The following is a 20,446-nucleotide window of genomic DNA, read 5'->3' on the forward strand; positions in this document are numbered from 1 at the left end:
CTTGGTTTCCACAAATCTATTATTAAGAGATATAACATGCCTCTTCTGTATTTTCTCATTATGTAAACTCTATTCTGCCATTGCTGTCCAGAAGCTGAGAAGATGTGACATCAGTTATAAGCAATCTACAATAACAGTGTTCGTCACACTCCCCACCTGCACACTCTGAGCTGCAGCAGCTGTTTTCTGTCTCTTCTGCTCTTCAAGCTGCTGCTGGAGCTGATGCTGTAAAGACTGTATCTGGTCTAGCTGGGACTTCTGTTGGGCTAGCTGCTCCCTCTGGAGAACAAGCTGTTTCTCGCGTTCTTGCTGTTGCTGCTGAAGAACCTAATAAAGTGTTGGTGGTAAAAGGGAACAGAATTAAGTACACATGGGAAAACAGATAAAAAGAAGACAGAAGAGTAGTAGAAAAGTGGACAAGCATGGCACAAAATAGGAATGAGTGGTAGACCATTAAGATGAGAAGAAATGATGAAACAAATACATAAATAAATAAAGGATGGACGGAAAGATGATAAAAATGCAAAAAAAAAAAAGACAGTGAAGACAAAAGAAGACAAAGTTGTTCACTTTTGGATTTCCAGTTGCATAAAAGATGATTAACTTTCAAAAATGCAAACCATAGCACAAGACTCCTGAAACTGAATATGACATGAAGCTATTATTCTGATGGATTAGTTTTGAAAATGGTTCCAAGTTAGTTAAACTTGAGTATATTGCAGAAATCAAGAATGGAAGCACAACATAAGGAAGTGCAGCATGTACTAATTATTGCTGTTGCCAGTCATACAATGTTCAGAAGAAAGTATTTTATGCATTTCTGTGCTGCATAAATGGCAGGCTGGTGCAAATAAGGAGTTAGAAGATTTGATTATCCTGAAGTTTATGAGATGCATAGTAAGCATTCCATCTCAAGTTCATTTGTATTAAGAAATGCTTCCACACCTGTTTAACAGAGTTAACTTGAAAGATTTTCAACTGCTTGTTCTATCAAAGAAAAAAACAAAAAAACAAAAAAGAGAAAGTCGTCATGTTAGCTCTTCTATTAACTGTTAAAGCATCTTGAAAGGAGAAAATACCAATGAATGGAACATGAAACCACTTTGCAAACTAAATTTGATCAGTTCCTATCATACATAAATACTACAGGCATTTACATGCACAGTCCATATACAGTAAATTTCCAGAAAAATAGACAAAACATTGCATGCAGACTACAGAAAATATAGACAGATATAGTATATTTTTAACATAGGTCAAATGCAAACAGTTTGAACAAAAAAGTTCAATCTTTACATGAGGTACTATTCTCTAATAACAGAATTATAACATCATCTCCCATACGGATATTTAATTGTTTTGCTGGTGAAAAAAAAACAGGATAAAAACTGTCACAGTTACATGTTCTTTGCTTGGAAATTATACATGCATTAAAAAACATGCACTAACTTTATACAGAATTTGTTAGTTTTTCGATTATCCTGAGAAGTAATGCAGAGCAGATGAACATACTAGCACACTTAACAAAAATTAAATAATACACCAAAACTAACACCACCACAAAAACAGCAAACACAATCCATTATCAAATGCAAAATAAAAGAACCACAAAACAAAAACAAGACAACAAATATCAAAATCTCCATTCTGATCTTGTTTTTCCTGCTACCTGTTCCTTGATGTTCTGCAGTTCTTGTAACTCTCTCTGTACCAGAATCTGCTCCTTTTCCCGGTGCAGTTTCAGCTCAATCCTTTCCCGTTCCAGCTCGTCCTGCAGGCGCAGTTGCCGGAGTTTCTCCAGCTCCACTCGCTCCCTCTCCATCTGTAGGAGCTGCTCCTGCTGCCGATGCAGCCTATCTGCCTCGGTTTCACCCTCCTTGTGTATGGCACCTGGTGGAGGGAAGGGAGGAAGACCCCCAGGAATGGGTAAGTCACTGGTAGGGACTGAGGGGCCTACAAGAGGTTGGGGATAGCTGTGGGTATGTGAAGGGCCTGGGGGTGGGTAGGCATGGGCTGCTGGAGGAGGCTGTTGTGGCTGCTGAGCAGTTGTCACTTGTTTCTGTTGTTGTTGTTGACTGTTCAGATGTGCCTGAGACATGTTTATTGGCTGATGCTGTGGCTCCATTGGTATGACAACTGTTCCTCCTACTGAAGGGATCTCAGCTGATGAAGAGGTTACAGTGGCACCTTTACCAAGGTAAACTGGTTCATCTTGGATTGCAGAACTAGTAGTTGTCATGGACACAGACTCTGGGCCACCTATTGGTGCTGAAATTGTTGAAACGACAGCAGTAGTGGCAGTTGCAGATGTTGTTTGGAGAAGACCCGGTGCTGGGTAACGAACTGCAGCTTGTCCAGTAAAAGGCATTCTGGGGCTCATCGGTAGTCTGCTAAGACTGGATAAGGGGACAGGTGCCATGTTAGCAGAAGGGTATGGCCTGTAGACTCCTCTCAGTAGTGGGCGAAGAACAGAGGCAGGCTGAGTTGTTATGGGAAGTGTGGAAGCAATAGGAGTCTGAATGGTGGAATATATCATCCCATCAGAAGACCTAATAGCAGCAGGGTACATGGCTCTGAGACTGGCCTGGCGAGCATTGATAAGGTTGGTGAGTGCCTGACTGTGTGAAATTGGCTTACCATCTGGTCCAAAGAGAAGGTTTTGTCTCATGCCAAGACCTGCTGCAAGTCTGGAAGTCCCAGGTCCAGTTCCTCTCCCCAAACTGCCAAAATGCATCAAGTCTGGGCTGCTTCCATATCGATCCATGGAATTGAGTGCAGCACACATCCGGCTGATTTCCCTGGCAGTTGTAGCACTGTACTGAGCTAAATTAGCTTCCTGGAAACTAGCAATGTCACGAGCTGAGTAGCCATAGTCTGAACTGATGTTGGATAATGAATTATATCTCCTTATAGGCAGTGTTTGGGCTGTAATGTCTCCTCCAGCTCGTAAATCTGTATATGAGCCATACTGCATGTACCCTCCATAGCCCTGTTTCCTTGCAGTTAGATCCATGACAAGTTCTCCTGAAGCTTGAAGGTGTGGATCTAGTTTAGAATAGTAGGACTGTAGCCCAACATCAGCTAGGTTTGTATCAGACATTGAAGGCTGAAGCCTTCCAGGGAAAGGTAATGTGTAGGCTCTACGCCCATCCATTGGGTATTCATGGTACCTTTCAGGTTGTCTTTCTTGGTCAGATTCATAAGTAAGGGGTGGGGCGGATGGAGGCCTTATGCCTTCTTTTTCAGAACCTCCAACACAGCTTCCACCAAATGGAATTCGGTAAACAACATCACAACAAGCTGGTTGGTTGTCAGGTTTAATTTGGCCTCCTGTCAGATCCACAGCATCCTGTCCTTCTTCTACCTTTACTAGCTGAGTCACTACCCTGGCCTGGTCTGGTACTCCATCCATCTGAACCACCATGCTGTGTGGTGACTTCCCTCCTGACAGCAAACCAGGTGGACTGGGCTTCCCTTTCAACTCAACTGGACCAGTGCTGTACAACTCAGGGTTAATGACTGGTGATACAGCGCTCACCACAGTTGAGGCTGTGCTAGTTTGGCTGACTACCAAATCCTTCTTCAGTAAAGGTGAAATCTGGCCAGTAAGGCTGTACCTGGCCAAGACAGATGCCTGTTGCTGCTGTAGTTGCAGTTGGTGGTGCTGCTGCAATTGCTGTTCAAGGAGTTCTTGCTGCTTCTGTAGCTTCTCTTGTTGTTTTTGTAGCTCCCGCTGTTGGACACTGAGGTCTTCTAGTTTGGCATCAATTTTTGGTATTGATGGGTCATTTGGAGGTGAAATTGGTTGTTTGCTTTGTGAAAGACACACGGCAGAACCCATACCCTGGCCCAAATCAACACGAGTTTGATGGGGATCACCATAGACTGTTGGCTGCTTGGGCTGGGTCATGAACATTGAAGCAGCAACAGTGACACTCACAGCGGTTGGGGTGGCGGTCTCCTGTGTGTTCAGGTTCATAATCAGTGGCTGTACAATTGTAGAATGTCTGCTACCTTCTGATCCACTATGATATTTCCTGCTTTCCGTTGCCAGTGAAGTGAGATCCATTCCTTGATCAGTCATTATAATAGGAGCTGGTTTGGTGGCAGTTCTAAGGTCCACAACACTCCCACCTTGAATCATATGGCCTTGCTCTACTCTTGAAGTGCCTGGTACTGTAGATATTCGACAAAGAGAGATATTATCCATAGACACAGAGCCTCTGGTGTAAGTACTGGCTGTTGTGACCATACTTGTTCCCACACTTACTTTCTCCACTCGTTGTGTTCTGTAGAAGCTCCGTGTAGGAGATTGTTGGTAGGGTGGCGTGTCTGGAGGGCTGCCACATGGGGAATAAGTGTCAAATGTTGATTGACGGCTAAATCGGGTAGGTGAAGAAAGAGGAGACGTAGCAGTATTGACTGTCATTGGCCTAGCTGGGCTTGAAGGTGGGGAGTATGGTGCATCCTGAGAAGACTGTCGATAGAGCCATGGGGAAACTGATCGTTGTGATGTCTGGGTTCCTTGAGCCATCACTGGAGATGTAGGCCCAGAGCCAGTTGACTCCTTTCTTAATGCAGAACTGATAGTTTGTGTAGAGAACTCAGCTGTGGCCCTTCTGGAAGGAGAACGAGTGGGACTCTGTGGTGGTGATGATGGAGAAAGAGGAGGGCTTGTACTCCTGTAATAAGTAGTATACTTTGGAGAACGTGGCTCAATAATTCTCTCAGTAGAAGATGTTGAGCTGTCTCGCATTTGGACTCCTCTGGACTCCCCTACCCTTCTAGTGATCACTTCTCTTTGACTGTAGGCCTGGGTAATCTCAGCAATCTTGCTGCACACACTTGAGACTGTAGCTGAGGATGTGGATGGACCACCTGTGTGTCGGCCATATATACTAGATTGAGTAGACGTCATGGTGTGACTTGAACTAGTCTGAGAAATTGTTACTGCATCCCTGGCATAAACTCCATAAGCTGCTATAGTGGTTGCGGCCACAGTTGGAGTTATTCCATTCTTTCCTGCTTGGCTTTTGAGCCTGTCTTTGTGTCCATCTTTTACAGAGAAGTGCTGTGTTACTCGGACATCAGGGATCCGTCCTCCAGTCTCAGCAAAAGAGACAGGAGCTGAAATTTGGGTTGGGCTGGTCCCTGGAGTAAGGAGAGCATTGCTTTGCTCTAGTAGCTTGGCAAAGGCAGAGCCTGTGTCTAGGAGCTGTTTGTCTGGGAAGGAGCTCTCAATCTCCATCTCCACTTGCTCATCAGTGGCCTGCTGCATCTTTGTGATGTTCTGAGATGTCTGTCTAATTTCCTCATAAATATCTTTTTCAGTCTCTGCTGCCTCATTGTCATATTCTGTTTGATCTTGCTCATAGTCATACTCATCATCATACCCTTGCCCATTAATGTCCTCTTCATAGTACTGCCCATGTCTTCCATGTTGCTGCTGCTGCTGTTGTTGTTTCTGTTGTTTTTGAAGCATCTCTGCCTTTCTCATCATCTCCTCATAAACCTCTTCTGCACTTTTAAGTGGTTTGGAAGTTGAAGATGGGGCTGTGGTGGTTGTCGTGGTTGATGATTTTTCTATTGGTGAGTAGAGAGACATAAAGGTTGGGAGGTTGTACTCGCTGCCTGACTTGTAAAGTTTGGACTCGTATCCCTCAGCTTCTGAATCCAGACTCTGAGGGGAATATTCAGAAGCAGAAGAGCGATGGAGCTCCTCCATTTCTGCAGCTTGCCTCAGCTCTTCTGTTGGTGAAGCATCTTCAATAGGTGAGAGATTGCTAGGTGGTGTCTTGGATCTCTCTCTGCGTCTCTGAGCCCTCAGCTCCTCCTTATCTCTCTTGGTCTTTCGTGCAGTGCTCCTTATTCTCTGTTGTTCCACCTCCCTCATCTTCTCTTGCTCTCTCAAAAGCTCTTCTTCCTCTCTCAGTTCATCCTCCTCTGAAGAGTCTTCAATAGTTGGAAGGAGAGGACCGTGGGAGCGGTGACGAGCTTTTCTCTGCTGCTTGGCCTCTTCCAGCCTTTGCCTCCTGCTGGGGCTACTATCGCTGTCTTCCTCCATTGATGAGATAGAAGTAGGAGATTGGCCTGAGCCATAGGAAGATGATGTGGGTGGCAGAGTGGAGGAGTAGTCGCCCCGAGACCGTTCTTCAGGAGATCCCGTCAGGCTCTCCATCTCCAGCTCAGGTTCTCGGTCAAGGCTCAAGTCATTTTCATTGCTCAGCTCCATGTCTCGGCTGTAGCTATTAGTGTTATTGAGTTCAATGGTTTTGAAGCGCCTTAGGCCTCCTTGTGATGCCATCACATCTTCCTCACCCTCTTCCACTGAGCCTTTATAAACATCAGTAGAGCTCTTAGTTTCTTCCTCAAAGCTGCTGGAGTGGTGCTGAAGTCGTCTCTTCTCCTTCCCTGAGTCAGAGATAATGTGCTTATGGAGGCTTTTCTTGGGTTTCTGGTAGCCATAGCCTTCATCTTCCTCATCTTCATCTTCCTCCATCTCTTCCTCCTCATCCTCATTTTCTTCATCTGCACTCATCTCCATTATTTGTCTTCTCATGAACTCCTCATCAGTCATCTCTGTGGGCTCTCCCTCTTTTTCCTTCTTTTTCTTCTCCTTTTTCTCGTCCTTCAGTTCCTTTCGTTTAACTTCCCAGTCACCTCCATCTTCTTCTTCCTCCAGGATATCCTCTAGCTCCTCATCAGAGTCATATGCGTCTGGTGGAATTGACAGAGAACGTGGGCGCTGCTTCCCCCTGTCATCGAGGTCTCTATCTCTGTGCTTCCTTCCCCTTCTGTCAGACTTGTCTTCAGAGAGGCTCTTCTCCAGCAAAGGCCTCATTGAGCTTTCTAGTTTGGTGATTTCAGAAGGGCTTGGTGGGGAGCCCTGCCCAATGATTCCTCTCTCGCTTAGTTTCATCTCCTCTTCTTGAATTAGACCTGTAATTTCGCTGTGGGAACTGGAGATGCCATCAGAGGAGTAACCAGTGTCACTGAGGCTCTGAGGGCTGCGTGACAAGTCATGGGTGCTGTTGTTTTTTGTATCCTATAGAGAAAAGAAGAAAGAAAGAAAATGCATTAGATCTTTAGAAGCTAAGATTTTAAGTTATAATTGATTTATTAAAATGTGAGATAGTGTTGGCGATTGATTGAGAATATCCATTCATTCATAGTTCTACATAAAATGTATGTAGAAATGAAAAAAAATTGTTCTAGATTAAAATTTTATATATAATCACCACAAGACATATATTTGTTTATCAAAATCTTATGTCATCATACAATATAGTAGGGTATAAAGGGTTTACTATTTTTTATCATCCTGCTTGAACAGGCATTCTAAAACTGTGGTTCACAACTTTTAATTAAAATAAAGTAGCTGTAAATATACCAAAAGTCTACATTCTGATGTTGAGTATTTCTCTTACATACATTACATGATTAGATTTAATGGCATGTGATTAATGTGAATTATCCCTGGTTTTTGAAAAATAACTACAAAGAAATTAAGTTCTAAGTAAGGTTGTCTTCACAGTTTGAAATGGTGGAGGCCTACAAAAACAATATCTTTGGGGAATTCAACTCAGTCACTAAGTTTTAAACATACATACATAGCAAAACAGTTTTCGGTCATCTGAACTCTAAAATCCTATCGTAACAGGAATTTAACTTTATAAAATTCACTATTTTTAAATAGAAGCTGTTCATGAGCTCATTTATTATGTGGTCAAAATGGAACATTTGAAGTTTATTTAACAACAAAGTTGTTAAAAAACACAAAAGGCAACAAAAGCTGACGAACAAATTCACAGAGAACATAGAGTATAAGGCTTCAGGTGATATACAGTTATATTATTAATGTACAGTAAAATTATACAGAAAAACACTGACACATTGCATGTAGAGATTTTCTCTTCCTATTTCCAAAACTTAATAAACTATATTACATTTTAGATCCTCTAACAGCAATAATACAATCCTACAGAAATACTTTGATTAGATTACCATGTAGTTCAAATATTATGCAGTAAGACTTTGAAAAACATTTAGAATCCAATCTGATTTTATTAACTGTATAATAAATGGCAGCGTTAAGATGAATAAACATGTTATTGCAGTTATAATGACTTATAGTTGTTTGGTGTGTTACCAATATTTGAGCCATTGATGGAATGAGACTGGTGCAACTGTGATTTTATAAGTGAGATTTATTTAAGATGAGCAAAAAGTGAGAAATAATGTGATTTGAACATTAATGTGGAATTAATGTGACCTGAAGAGAAACACTACTTGAACTCATTCATCAATGGCTCTATATCAGATGCCTGTTAATAACATGCCAAATCATAATCTCAAAGGAACTAACCTGGTAAAGGAAAAGGGGGATGGAGAAAAGAATATTAAATAGATAGTAATTATGGAAATCTTTCTAGAAAACCTCTTATAATGACTACAGTACGTACTTCAGAGGAGACTTTGCTTTGAGCTCTCTGCACTTTAAATTCCTAGTAGCTTCCCAAATGAGGAACGTCTGCACTGCCTTTGAAAAGGCCCGAAGCAGCATTACTTCAGCAAAGGGCCTTGGAGGTTCAGCATATTCATGGCATGCCAATCTTTATACATATTTCAGCAGAAGCGATGGCTGCCGCTGAGTAAGAAAAGGTGCTATTTCACTCATTCTCCATCAGTGTTTCTCTCTCTCTCTCTCTCTCTCTCTCTCTCTCTCTCTCTCTCCCCAAGGTAATCCACGAATGCCTTGCTGCCACTTGCAGCCTCAGCATTCTCTGAAGAGGGAATCAATGACATGATTTTCAAACAGCCACAGACGTCCAACACTAAAGAAGAAAGTATGATTCAGCTTACATGTCTAAATAACCAGTTAGCATATTAATGGCATAGCAAATTATCTCTGTGTAATGAAGAACAACAAAGGCTAGACTTTGATCCCCAAACTGAAAATAAAATCTTTATTTATTTAAGATTTATACAACACTAAAATCAGGCTCATAAATTACTGGGTCCAGACTTATACAGAGAAACACTTTGTAGCAATAGAATGAAAAAAACTTTACTCATTTTATTTATCTCAGATTTGTTTTAATTGTTATTGATGAATGTCACATGAGTCAGGAGTTAAGACACATAATGACCTGACTGAGAAAGAAATAAAACATCATGTGGCAAGAAGGAGACAGGGGAAATACAATATTTAGAAATATAATGTAATTATTTCCTAAATGTATGTTATCAAATACAGAGCCATTTTAGATAAAAGCTCCTTGTGCCACTATAAACCTTGATGCATCTCACCTGCCACTGCAATTTATAACAAATAAACACAGACATATGGGCAAGAGCGCTTTGTACTATAATTATCTTTAGACTTTAATTCAGATAAAATAAAAAAACGCTTTATAGACAGCCAAGTTACCAAATGAGCTTTAGCTTGAGATCATAGCAGCAAGAGTCACTTATTGTTTAGGTGTCACTTCACATAAGCGCCCCAGCTCAGGTAGTCATATGGATAATATTTCATATATGTCTTTGTATTTTATGTGGAATTGCGCTACAGATTGAAGTCAACAACGTGTTGAACCTAGTCTAATTTTGAGGGTTTGACTCTGTGCTCCTACCTAACCTTGTAAACAGACCCCAATTTCTTCCATAGCGAGTTTAAGTGGAAAACAGCAACAGAAGCACTGCAGCAAGCGTGAATGAAACTGATAAAGCATTTCAAGTGTTTGAAAGTCAAAACATATTAAACTAACTTCTGCCAGCAACCAATACTGATGCTTCTATATCAAATAAAATTATATTAGTCAGATGGATAACTTATCACTCACTAATGATCAGTTTCAAAAAACACAGCAGTGTTTCCACCTCTGCATCAGAACTTGGTTCATGTGAATGAAACAACTTCAGGTACTCTAATAATCTTTCTGAAAAGGTCAATTATGTTCATAGGGTTGTATTTTTATATAAACTGTTAAAATGTGAAAACCTTGTGTGTTTGGCAGAGACAAAAATACTTCTCAGGTCCTCCTTACTGTACTCCATACCAGCCGTTATAGTACATTCAAGCCAGAAGTGAGCCAGCAGACACAGGGAGTTTAAATGTTCAGGTTCCTGGCAACCACAATCAGGTTTATGTCTGATGGAGAATGGTGAGCAACAGCTCAACTGAAGTCCACTAAGGCTTACATACTAGCCTGAGTCTTCGTGTGACCTCGCTGAAGCAGCGTGTTTACAGTCTGCCTGCTAGTTTGCAAGTAACAAGTCAGGGTTTTCACTAAAACTGTGCGTATTCGCCTTGACTTGTAGTTTACAGATGTATCATCACAATTACAGTTGTGCTACCATCAACCTCAACATGCAGAGTTTGCATTAAGCTAATGAAAAAAACAGCATGAATGTAATGCAGGGTGGATGGTGAAACAACCATGCATTTTTACATCACTTACCCTGGATATATACAGCAGCAGTTAAAAGGTCACACACCATTTGGTACACAGGCCTGTATGTTACACTATGGTTTCCACAGAACATTCACTGACAGTGACAGTGAAATTTTTTGTATTAGTGCATCTCTGTTAGAGAATTAGTCATTTTTATGATGGTAAAACTGTTTAATATTAATATCAGATTTTCGTCCTTCCCATAGTGTAGCATATGGAGTAGTACAATGGGCAAAAGCAATACATAAAATAATAATAATTATTATTATAGGACTTACATCATAGTGACTGAACTTCTTAATTTCCTTGATTGGTGTAATCTGCTCTCCCTTCTTCTGCAGAGGTTTGGTCTCTTTACCAGTTTGGATCTCTGTCTCAGCTTTTGGCTTCTCGTCTGTGGGTTTCGTCTCTTTCTGGATGTCCGCGGTTGGTACTGGTGCCGTAGCTGGTGTTGTGGTCTTGGTGTCAGTTGGTTGTTTGGCAGCAGTGGGTCTGCTATCAGCTGTTGCCACCTGTGGTTTCTGCATCTGGGGCTGGGCTGGCTTGGGCCCCTGCTGACTGGCGGGTTTGTGGAGAGGACTTTGTTGACTGGTTGGGGCCTGGTGACGAGGCGAGCCCATTGGCTGGTGTTTGGGAGATGGATGAGGAACAGGAAGAGGTGGCTCATCAAGACCACCTCCGGACATCAGCCGCTGGGTCTGGCAGTTGAGACATAACCACTCCTTTTTCTGAAACAGAGAGAGGGGACACAAACCAAAAACTGTTAATGACAACAGGTCATTTTTCCACATTTTAAGTTATTATAGCGCAACATTTATTTTCCAACTCATTTAAATGCTCTAAAATGGCTTTGGTCTACTTGTATTTCTTTGTACATTACTGTGTGTGTGTGTGTGTGTGTGTGTGTGTGTGTGTGTGTGTGTGTGTGTGTGTGTGTGTGTGTGTGTGTGTGTAATAAAATGCCATTTAACCCTCCTACCTTCTGCAGCTTCACCTGCATACTAAAATGATTTGTTCTCATTCTTCACTTGAATTCAATATCTTGTTATTTAGTATGTTGATTCCACTTTAATAACACACAGCAGAGACAATTTCACAAACACACACACACACACACACACCACACCAAGCTGTCAAAGCTGCACTTCAAGCTGAGCTGACGCACATTTCTAAAAGTCCAAGTCGCTCTGACAGCTACACTTTATTTCCATCAGTTCCACTCACACTATTTCACTCACACTGAGACTAACTGACAAGAAATTAGACTGCAACGCACACACAAACATGCATAATCTGTCTTTTCATTTGTCCTCTTTTGTGATGACAAGATGTCTTTGAGATACAAAAATCAGAAGACAATCAAGAGACAGAATATAAATTATGTAAATGAGCCTCTTCGTTATCAGCTGATCTGTTAAGGGTTCAGCAGCAAGTGTTGAGTAAAGGTTTATCAGGCTTTAAACCAGTCGTGTACCTGTTGTGTTTCAATTTGCTGATCTCGACACAGCTACATCTGAAAATGATGAACCAAGACTGTGGTTGCCATATAACAAAACCACGTTAAAACTCATTCTAAAGGTCCATAAAGCTAAGGGGGGGCAGCACATTCAGGTGATGTTTCCCAGCAGGTTCATTACTATTTGACTAACAAATGATCTCAGGGAGAAGCTGCAAAGAAATGCTGCTCAAGTGAACTTGGTAACATTCATTTGTCAAAGTAGCTAGTAATAAATTAACATGTGTTTTAAATATAAAACACGGATTGATTTATTAAAGAGTTATCTGTTACAGTATTTTATTTCTTTTCTCTCTCCTGTATCTTCTCACCATCCCTTCATACACCTTCTGTTTCTCCGTTGTCTTTATCACTCTCTCTTATCAGAACTGTAGCTAATGCTGTTTTGGGGCTGAAGAGCTGCTGTATTACTCGTGTAATGAATAAATGACAGATGCAGCCTCTCTCTCCTCAACACTTATCTCCCATCTTTACTATTTTCCACCCACTCATCCAATCCTGTCTCTTTTGCTCTTTTCAAAAAAGGAAAAAAAAAAAACCTCTTTCTAACACTCTTTTCTTCCTCGTTCGGCCTTTTCTATCTCTATTCCCTCTCGAGCCACCTTTATCTTGCTCCCTTTTTCTCGCTCTCTGAATTACTTTGAGCATTTATCTCTGATGAGGTGCCATACAAAAGACTCCTTCTCCCCACTATTACAGTCTACAGTGCTGTTTTAGGTTTACTATACACTCTAATGCTATAGTACTACTAATAGATAGTCAAATTTAAGACCAATAAAACAAGTAATGAAACTGAAAAAAGAAAGAAAAACAAAAAATAATTCTTATTATGTTGGTTTTTTTTTTCAATTATTTAGGCTACAATCAAATGGGTTATTGATGCGGATGTTTAATTCTTTATCTCAACACTGAGGAATGAGGACTATGGGGAGTTTAATTGTGAAATGTAAGGTTAGGTTAAGGGGCTAGAGAATGCATTACGTCAGTGAGTGTTCTCTAAACTATAGTAAGACCAGTGTACGCGTACATACCCTGAAGCAGCAAACTGTACAGTAACGTCTGTTGAATCATGTTTTTTAGACCCCGAAGTGAATTCATTCCCTCCATTTCCTAGAACAAGTGCATTCAGCCCTGCAGGTTGTGTGAGTGTGTGTTTGGTTCTGCAGAGTACCCCAATGCTGCACCACTTAACCTACATAGCACAAACAATCTGGCCCTTTCTCTTCCTGTCAATAACGCTCACTAAAATGCTCCATCAGCCCTAATTCTCTTTGAAGACCACTGCTGCTTTCTTTTCATCTGCTGCTTTCATTCTGAGGCATATTATGCATTCAGCATCTGTCGCCCTCTTTCTCTTTCTTTCTAAATGTCCGTCCTTTCATAATGTGTTGAGCATTGAGGCATTGTACTTTCACTCTACCATCCAGCTCCTTATGCTTCTCTTACATTTTTTTTCCCTTATTGTTCATTTTCTGCTTGCTGTTGTGGTTTGCAGTCTCACTGCCTCACTCCCGTGCTCCATTACAGGGAGAAAAGCGATCAGAGCAGTAAAACTGACTTAATTTGCTACTATGAGAACGGGTACAGACATGAAATGTACTGACAATAATGAAAAACATGGAAGACCACAGATTGTATCTGACAGCACTGCACTGTGCAAGTCATACTAAGGCTAAGATGGGACTCAAAGACTGACCACTCTGCTCCTTTAACCCCTTCCTCTCCCTGCTCCACCATGGTACATCCTCAGTGTATATGCTATTTTGAGTGATGCAGGAATCTGGAGCTTGTGAGCCTGTGAGTCCACTGTAGTGACATCCACCAGTAGCCACACTAATAGTAGCTTGAGGCCTCTGTGTTTGGGGAGTAGTCACTGGAAACCTGTTCACACAGTGACTGACAGCTGTGAGCTTTAACTCCTGACTCTGATGATGATGTCCACGTAGTCCTATTGAAATTATATTTAAAAACACATCTCAAATATGACCACAACATAAACATTTGTACGTATTTTGCGAACACCTTCACTCCCTGCCCTGAAAATGCAGAGTAGAATATTTCTCTAAGCTTCTCTACTTATCTCAGTTTAAATTTACCTTCAGTCTGAGTCATTCTCATCCTTGTGTCTTTACTTTTCACACACTTGCTCCTGCAGTTCGTCTCCCCTTCTTTTCACTACATGATTGCTAAACAGCTCTCTTCCCTCTTCCTGTCACCCTTCGTCTCCTTTTCTTTCCCTCCAACAGAGTGAGGGCTATTTTTACCCAGAATGCCATTGTTGTGCTTGAGCGCACCCTTCACTAGCACTGGCTGCTGCTTTAGGCTGCACCACACACACACACGCACACACTCTTACTTACACAAGCGCACACACACACATTTAGACACACGGTTCACATCAATGCAAAATGGAGGAGGCCTGTGTAGCTGAAGGCTAACCAGAAGGAGAGAGAGAGATGACAAGCAGAGGGAGGATGAGGAGGAGGAGGGTAAGGGACAAGAGAAACCCATGGGGCAGAGGAGCAATGGGGAAGTGAGTGACACCACATGTGCAGGTGAGTGCGTCCACACACACACAATTATTCAGCCCTGCCTCTAGTAATGCTCCTTCCTGCTGAGTCTAATGTAACTGGTTTAAAGTGGGGGCAGAACACAGAGGAGACAAAACCAGAGAAGGAGGTGGGAACCAGCTGACATGGATAATAGAGAGGTGCTGCAAAAGTTGGAGGTGTCAGGGATCTGGGTTGAAGCTATTAAAACCCTCTGGATAACATGTAGAAGACTAAATTAGCAGCAGTTCTAAATTACTGATACATAAACATAATTTATAGGGAGCAGGTTGCATTGAACTTTCTGATCGTCTTCTGTCTAAAGAAACGGTACTTGACCTTCAACCTGACTTTAATCATTTTTTAGCTTTCAGTGTTTAAATGTTTTGTTTGCAGTCAGCCTGCAGTATCTAGTGTTATTTTAGATGTGACGTGTACAGCTGCTACCCATCATTTTTGTGTACGACTGATGCTGACAACACATAATCTGGGTCAAGAGGTGCAGCTTTGTTTCCTGTGTGACGATAGAAAGGTGGTTGTTAGGTAGACAAGGAGACGTAACTTATGTATTTCCAACAAGCCTCATCTTCTCAGAGCACAGTCCTTCATCAAATGACACAAAGTCATGAATCATCATCATCATCTTCATCCTCTGTACATCAACTTAATGTGAAACTTTCCTGCAGCAATATTTCTCAACCCACCCAGTCAAACACTCCGATGAGCCAATCACAGTGCAGGCTGTTTGTAATTGATGCCTGACCGGACCAATCAATTCTCTTGACATGTAGCCACAGGATTTTCATGTGCTGTGCACTTTTGTTGAAATATAGCAGACTGATGAAATACAGAAGAGCACACACATGAAAAAAAAAAAATTAAACATGTAACACATCCCTTTGCAGTTTCCTCCACTTTGCTTATTTTATAATCACTAAACCGACAAGGATAGAAGTTTTGGGGCAGGTTTCACTGCTTCTTGCACAGGTTACATCAGTTCGTACGTGAAGAGACTCATTTTTATATGACAACAAAGACCATATTTCACCTGAACTCTCCCACATGAACTTTCCCCCTCCTTTTATTTTCTGAATTTTCTGACACCGTCTTAATTCCTGCCTCTTGGGCTCTATCTCCTTTTTACAGTTTATTTCTTATCTCTACTTCTGTCTGTCTATCAATCCCTCCTCCCTTTCTGTCTGCAACAAGTATAAATACAATGACTCTGAATGTATTGTTAATCAATGTTTAGCGTTGAGATAACAAACAGCAGAATAAGTTATTATGCATTTTCTGTTGTCATACCAGTAAGTTACAATATATTAATTTGAAATTAGCCAAAATAAAATGTGATAAATGAAGCATGATATTAGTTTGAGAGTTATTTACTCTGAAATTAATTTTCTCCATTTAATTTTTTCAAATGTGTAAATAGAGTAAATTATTAAAGCTCATTGTATTTAACTATATAATTTGGATTCAAAAATTAGTTTATCATAAAAAAAATCTTTGCTAATTAAATGGATTTAACTGAAAGGGGGTGAGGAGGGAACAAACATCAAAGCACACATGTACATAACATACTGTACTTCTACACACACCAGTTTTTCTCTACTGGAAGGAAAAGAGAGAAGGATGGAGAGACCAAGAGGGGAAGAGATTAATGTAAAGGAGAAGAAGCAATAAAAGCAGGAGAGAAACCAAAAGAGAAGAGAGGAGAAGGATTTAGATGAGATCCTCACAAGCTGGTGAGTTAGTAGAGGAGTGGATGAAGAGAGAATTGAAGCTTGAGGAGGAGTGAAAAAAGGAGGATGAATTAAAGGTAGAGGAGGAGAAAGAAGGAGGAGAAGAAGCTAGAGAAATAAATTAGAGAGGGAGGAAGTTTGCTACCGGGGAGGAGAAATGGGAGGGAATGAATTATAGGAGTGAAATGCTAGTAAAACAGAGAGTAAAAAGAGATAAATTAGAAGTAGAGAGGAGAAAAACAAGTGATCTGAGAAGAGGGAGAGAAGAAAGAAGAAGAAGAGAGAGGATTGGACTGAACATTGAAAAGGGAGAATCTGTTTTTCCCTGGTTATATAACCCAAACAGGTTTCATTTCCATTTCACAGATATTCAAAAAAAAATCTCCTTTTCTCTGTTTATCATTACAATGGAGCCTCTTTAATTATGTAATCTTGTTGTGAGGAGTGGGCACGCTGCTGTTTGTGTGTGTGTGTGTGTGTGTGTGTGTGTGTGTGTGTGTGTGTGTGTGTGTGTGTGTGTGTGTGTGTGTGTGTGTGTGTGTGTGTGTGTGTGCGCGTTGATGTATATGCATTATGTTTTACGGCCCACATTCCTATATTTTCTGTATCTGGCCGGACGACCAACCGTTCTCCACAGAGCTGATGTAAAACCCAGACAAGGTCGATCTGCCCACGTCTTTCCTCTGCTGACAGGGTGTAGGAGGATCTTATTTGCATATGGTGTCAATTTATAGTTGCCATGATGATGAATTCTGACATTAGCTAAAACTATGACTGTGACCATTTTAATCTGATTAACCCCCCCTTTAAGATACGCTTATATTCTGCATCTGTTCCGAGGGGTTTGGAGCTTCAGGATGGAAGAAGAAGTAGCTGTATTCCAATATTACAAGTACGCTGACAGAACAATATCTGGAAAAGTAATACTTGAAGGTTTGTAAAATGTCTTGTTTTCTTGTTTCCCACACACAGCCAATAAAATTAGGATTATTATGGCTACGACTGATCACTTCCATCGCTGGCAGTAGAACTTTAGTATGCATTTAAAAAAAAGTTAACCCGGGATCTTCTACAGCAGTTTGATAGAACATGAAGAAGAGTTTTCAAGCTGCAATTTACTCCGACAAAACAGGGATTTGAACTGGTGACCTGACTGTGACAAGTCAGCTTAGAGACGGGAGCCTTTGTGGCTGGCAGATAGAAACAGACCTTGCCAGGGTTTGTTTAGAGTTTGACCCACAAATCTTTTAACAGGCTTTTTGTCTCACTGGGACTAACTTACCACAAAACACACACACACACACACCAATTCACACAAACAAACACTAATCATGCACAGAGGGCAACAGTACAATCTTTGCAGTGCAAGATTGTGTAGTCCTGCAAGAGTTTGTGCATATATTTGTGTGTGACTATGGGCTGCAGGGATCAGAGGATTTTGACTCCTGCAGTAATGGGGTGGCAGCTAGCCAGCAGTAAAACAGGGCAGAGCTACAGTGGACAGGGAATATGAAGGCAGACAAGTCAACAAACTTCTGCTACAGCTTAATTTTGCATTGAGGAAACAAATAAAATGTATTTAGAGTTTGTCCATTGCTTAAATTCAAGAAACAAATCAAATTCTGATGTTTAACGTGAAGGAAACAACAGAGAATGATCCTCAAGTTTGCAGCTCTACAGAACTTTTTAGCATATTTTTAGATGATTCATATCTTAACTGTATGGTTCATAACCCCACTTGCAGAAATAAGCTTCATCTGAAGCTATATCATGTTTTCCAAGCATGCATTCTATACTATTCTCGTTTAATAGGTTGAGCTTGTTGAGCACTGGTCACTCAACGCATTTTTGCAGCTGTGCAACCTAAAAATAAAGCTGAAAACATGTACAGCTAAGTTTAGCAACTTGAATTCTGTGTTTTGCCTCATAATGAAACTTCACCTACATTTCTGAAACTGCACTTTCTATTCTTAGACATCTTAAAGATACAAGTCCTATTTTCCTTGTTTTCATCTGCAGAGCTGCAACACAAATTACCTCTTTAGGGACACAAAAGTTTACCAAGCTGAAGTTCTTGTCTCACTGTGGATCCAGATTTGAGCCTCATCCTCAGTGGTGGGGGGCTGCTGGGTATTATTAGGATTTAATTGATATGGCCTTGGTTTTAGTATGAGAGAGACTGCAGCCTTTGAAGTGCTGACGTGTGTACTTTGAAGTGCAGGAGGCAGTCCTCACTTGGACAGGAGCATTATGGGGAGGGAAGATTGCTGGCTCATCCCGCAGGGCAAAGAAAAAGACATGATCAGACAGATGCTAGGGAGGAAGTTGGAGGAAAAAAAATCTTGAGGAAAGTTTAGCCAAAAGCTTAGAGGAGAGGAGAGGAGAGGAGAGGAGAGGAGAGGAGAGGAGAGGAGAGGAGAGGAGAGGAGAGGAGAGACAATCTTTGGAATAAGGAAGCTGAGAAATGGAGTAGTACTAGAGCTGGGGGTGGACATCTTGCAGGGGCAGAAAACAGAGAGAAGGTGATTGAAGTGAAATGGTGTTCGGGGTAACATAAGCGAGAGTGGAAAATTACCTTCTGTTTATTCCAGCACATTCAATACAGGCAAAATACTGTATTGATCGACCAGTAAACTTCTTTATAGACTGAAATTCAATTTAAGCCTCAGTTTGGTGCAATGTAATTGAGGAAATGCTCAGATAAAAACTTTGCGTTACCTTAACCTTAAAGGAGTAATTCAGCAAGTTAGCATTGCACACCAATGTAGATGCATGATGAATTAAACAAAAATGTATTAACATCAATGAAAAATGCAAAAAGGCAAAAGTGTAAGGTTGTTTTTATTCTTCATACAGGGCTTTGCTGTCTGCTACTTTGTGAACATCACTGTCTATCACATGCTTTCAGGAAAGGAAATAACAAAAAACAAAGTGCAGGAAAAGGTAAAGAGGAGAAGGATAGACAAAGAGAAAAGCAAAAAGACGAAACCAGACAGTGAGCAGAGATGCATGCAAAATGTCAGAGTGAAAGAGAGAGGCAGAGGGAGAGGATAAGGATATTAGCGAATTAGAAAAAGAGATGAGAGGAGGATGAGGAGAGAGAGGAAGAGAGACGAGAAGAGGAAACAAAAGAAAGGCAGATTCCAAAAATGTACAGTGAATTAGTTCTGCTCCATGAAACTGGCAGTTCTGACTGAGAAACGCTCTGGGGCGAGGATTTGTGTGTGTGTGTTTCAGTGTTTACTGTGTGCTAATTTATGTAAATGTGTATGTACTGGTGCTTGAATGTAAGGATGTCTGTTCAGTTTTCACTGCTTTTGTTTACGTGCAGGTAAAGAGCATCACTGCCTCCCCAGAAAAGACCTGATGCCGTGTTGACATTTAGACAAAAATACAAGCTACATCTTTTAAAAGAGCAGGGAGTGAAGCTCACAGAGCGCTGACAGGGTCAGACATGACTCCTCCTGCTGCTGCTGCTGAGTACAAAACACACTTTCTGTAGCTGTCACATCATAGCACATCATTTCATCTTTAACAAAAGCCAAATTTTATTCCAACATCAGGCTAATTTCTCTGGCCAAGGATTAAAACCTAACCCCAAGTGATGATTTACAACACAATGATAAAGTACAGGTTCCCCTGATCGGTAGTAAGATACTATCAAACTCATGCTACAAACAAGAATAAATGCTAAAAGCCCTCACTGTCACCATTAAGTAAAATAAAACTAGGGAGAAATGCTTGTCTTACTGATGCAATAGTCCCTGACATCTGAGTAATTCAAACTTTCAAAAGCTCTCCCTCAAAAACCTGTCACTTGGGGATGCAAAAGTGCTGAGAGGGTTTTTTTTTTTTTCAAATGCTGTAAGAGACAGACAGGCTCAAAGTATCACACAGCTTTGGTGAGACTTCTGTCATTTCTATATTCCTATAATATCCAATCATTCACGAAAACAAACTGTATATTCTGTACTTTGTGTTGATCATTTTAATACTATATGTTCTATATGCACTAACTATACATTATATTGGCTTGTACTACTAAACTATTTAAAGTGTAGTTCTGAAACAGTATATTATATGTATTACAAAGGTACACACACACACACACACACACACACACACACACACACACACAGGAACAGTAAGTAAAGGTCAGTGTCGTCTGTCCTTCACTGTCTG

The 20,446-nt window shown here is 40.9% G+C and overlaps 1 protein-coding gene across 1 annotated transcript in view; it reads right to left on the bottom strand.

Moving 5' to 3' along the window:
• Positions 1-20,446, bottom strand: part of bsna (bassoon presynaptic cytomatrix protein a) — a 105,749-nt gene that overhangs the window by 20,681 nt on the left and 64,622 nt on the right. The window contains exons 6-8 of the mRNA XM_026367009.1: positions 10,733-11,182; positions 1,670-7,045; positions 163-327 (exon numbers count right to left, since the gene is read on the bottom strand). Coding sequence (XP_026222794.1) covers positions 163-327; positions 1,670-7,045; positions 10,733-11,182 — 5,991 coding nt within the window. The remainder of the gene's footprint in view (positions 1-162; positions 328-1,669; positions 7,046-10,732; positions 11,183-20,446) is intronic.

This window comes from Anabas testudineus, chromosome 7 (assembly GCF_900324465.2).
Source record: "Anabas testudineus chromosome 7, fAnaTes1.2, whole genome shotgun sequence".
In the NCBI taxonomy this organism is placed as follows: domain Eukaryota; kingdom Metazoa; phylum Chordata; class Actinopteri; order Anabantiformes; family Anabantidae; genus Anabas; species Anabas testudineus.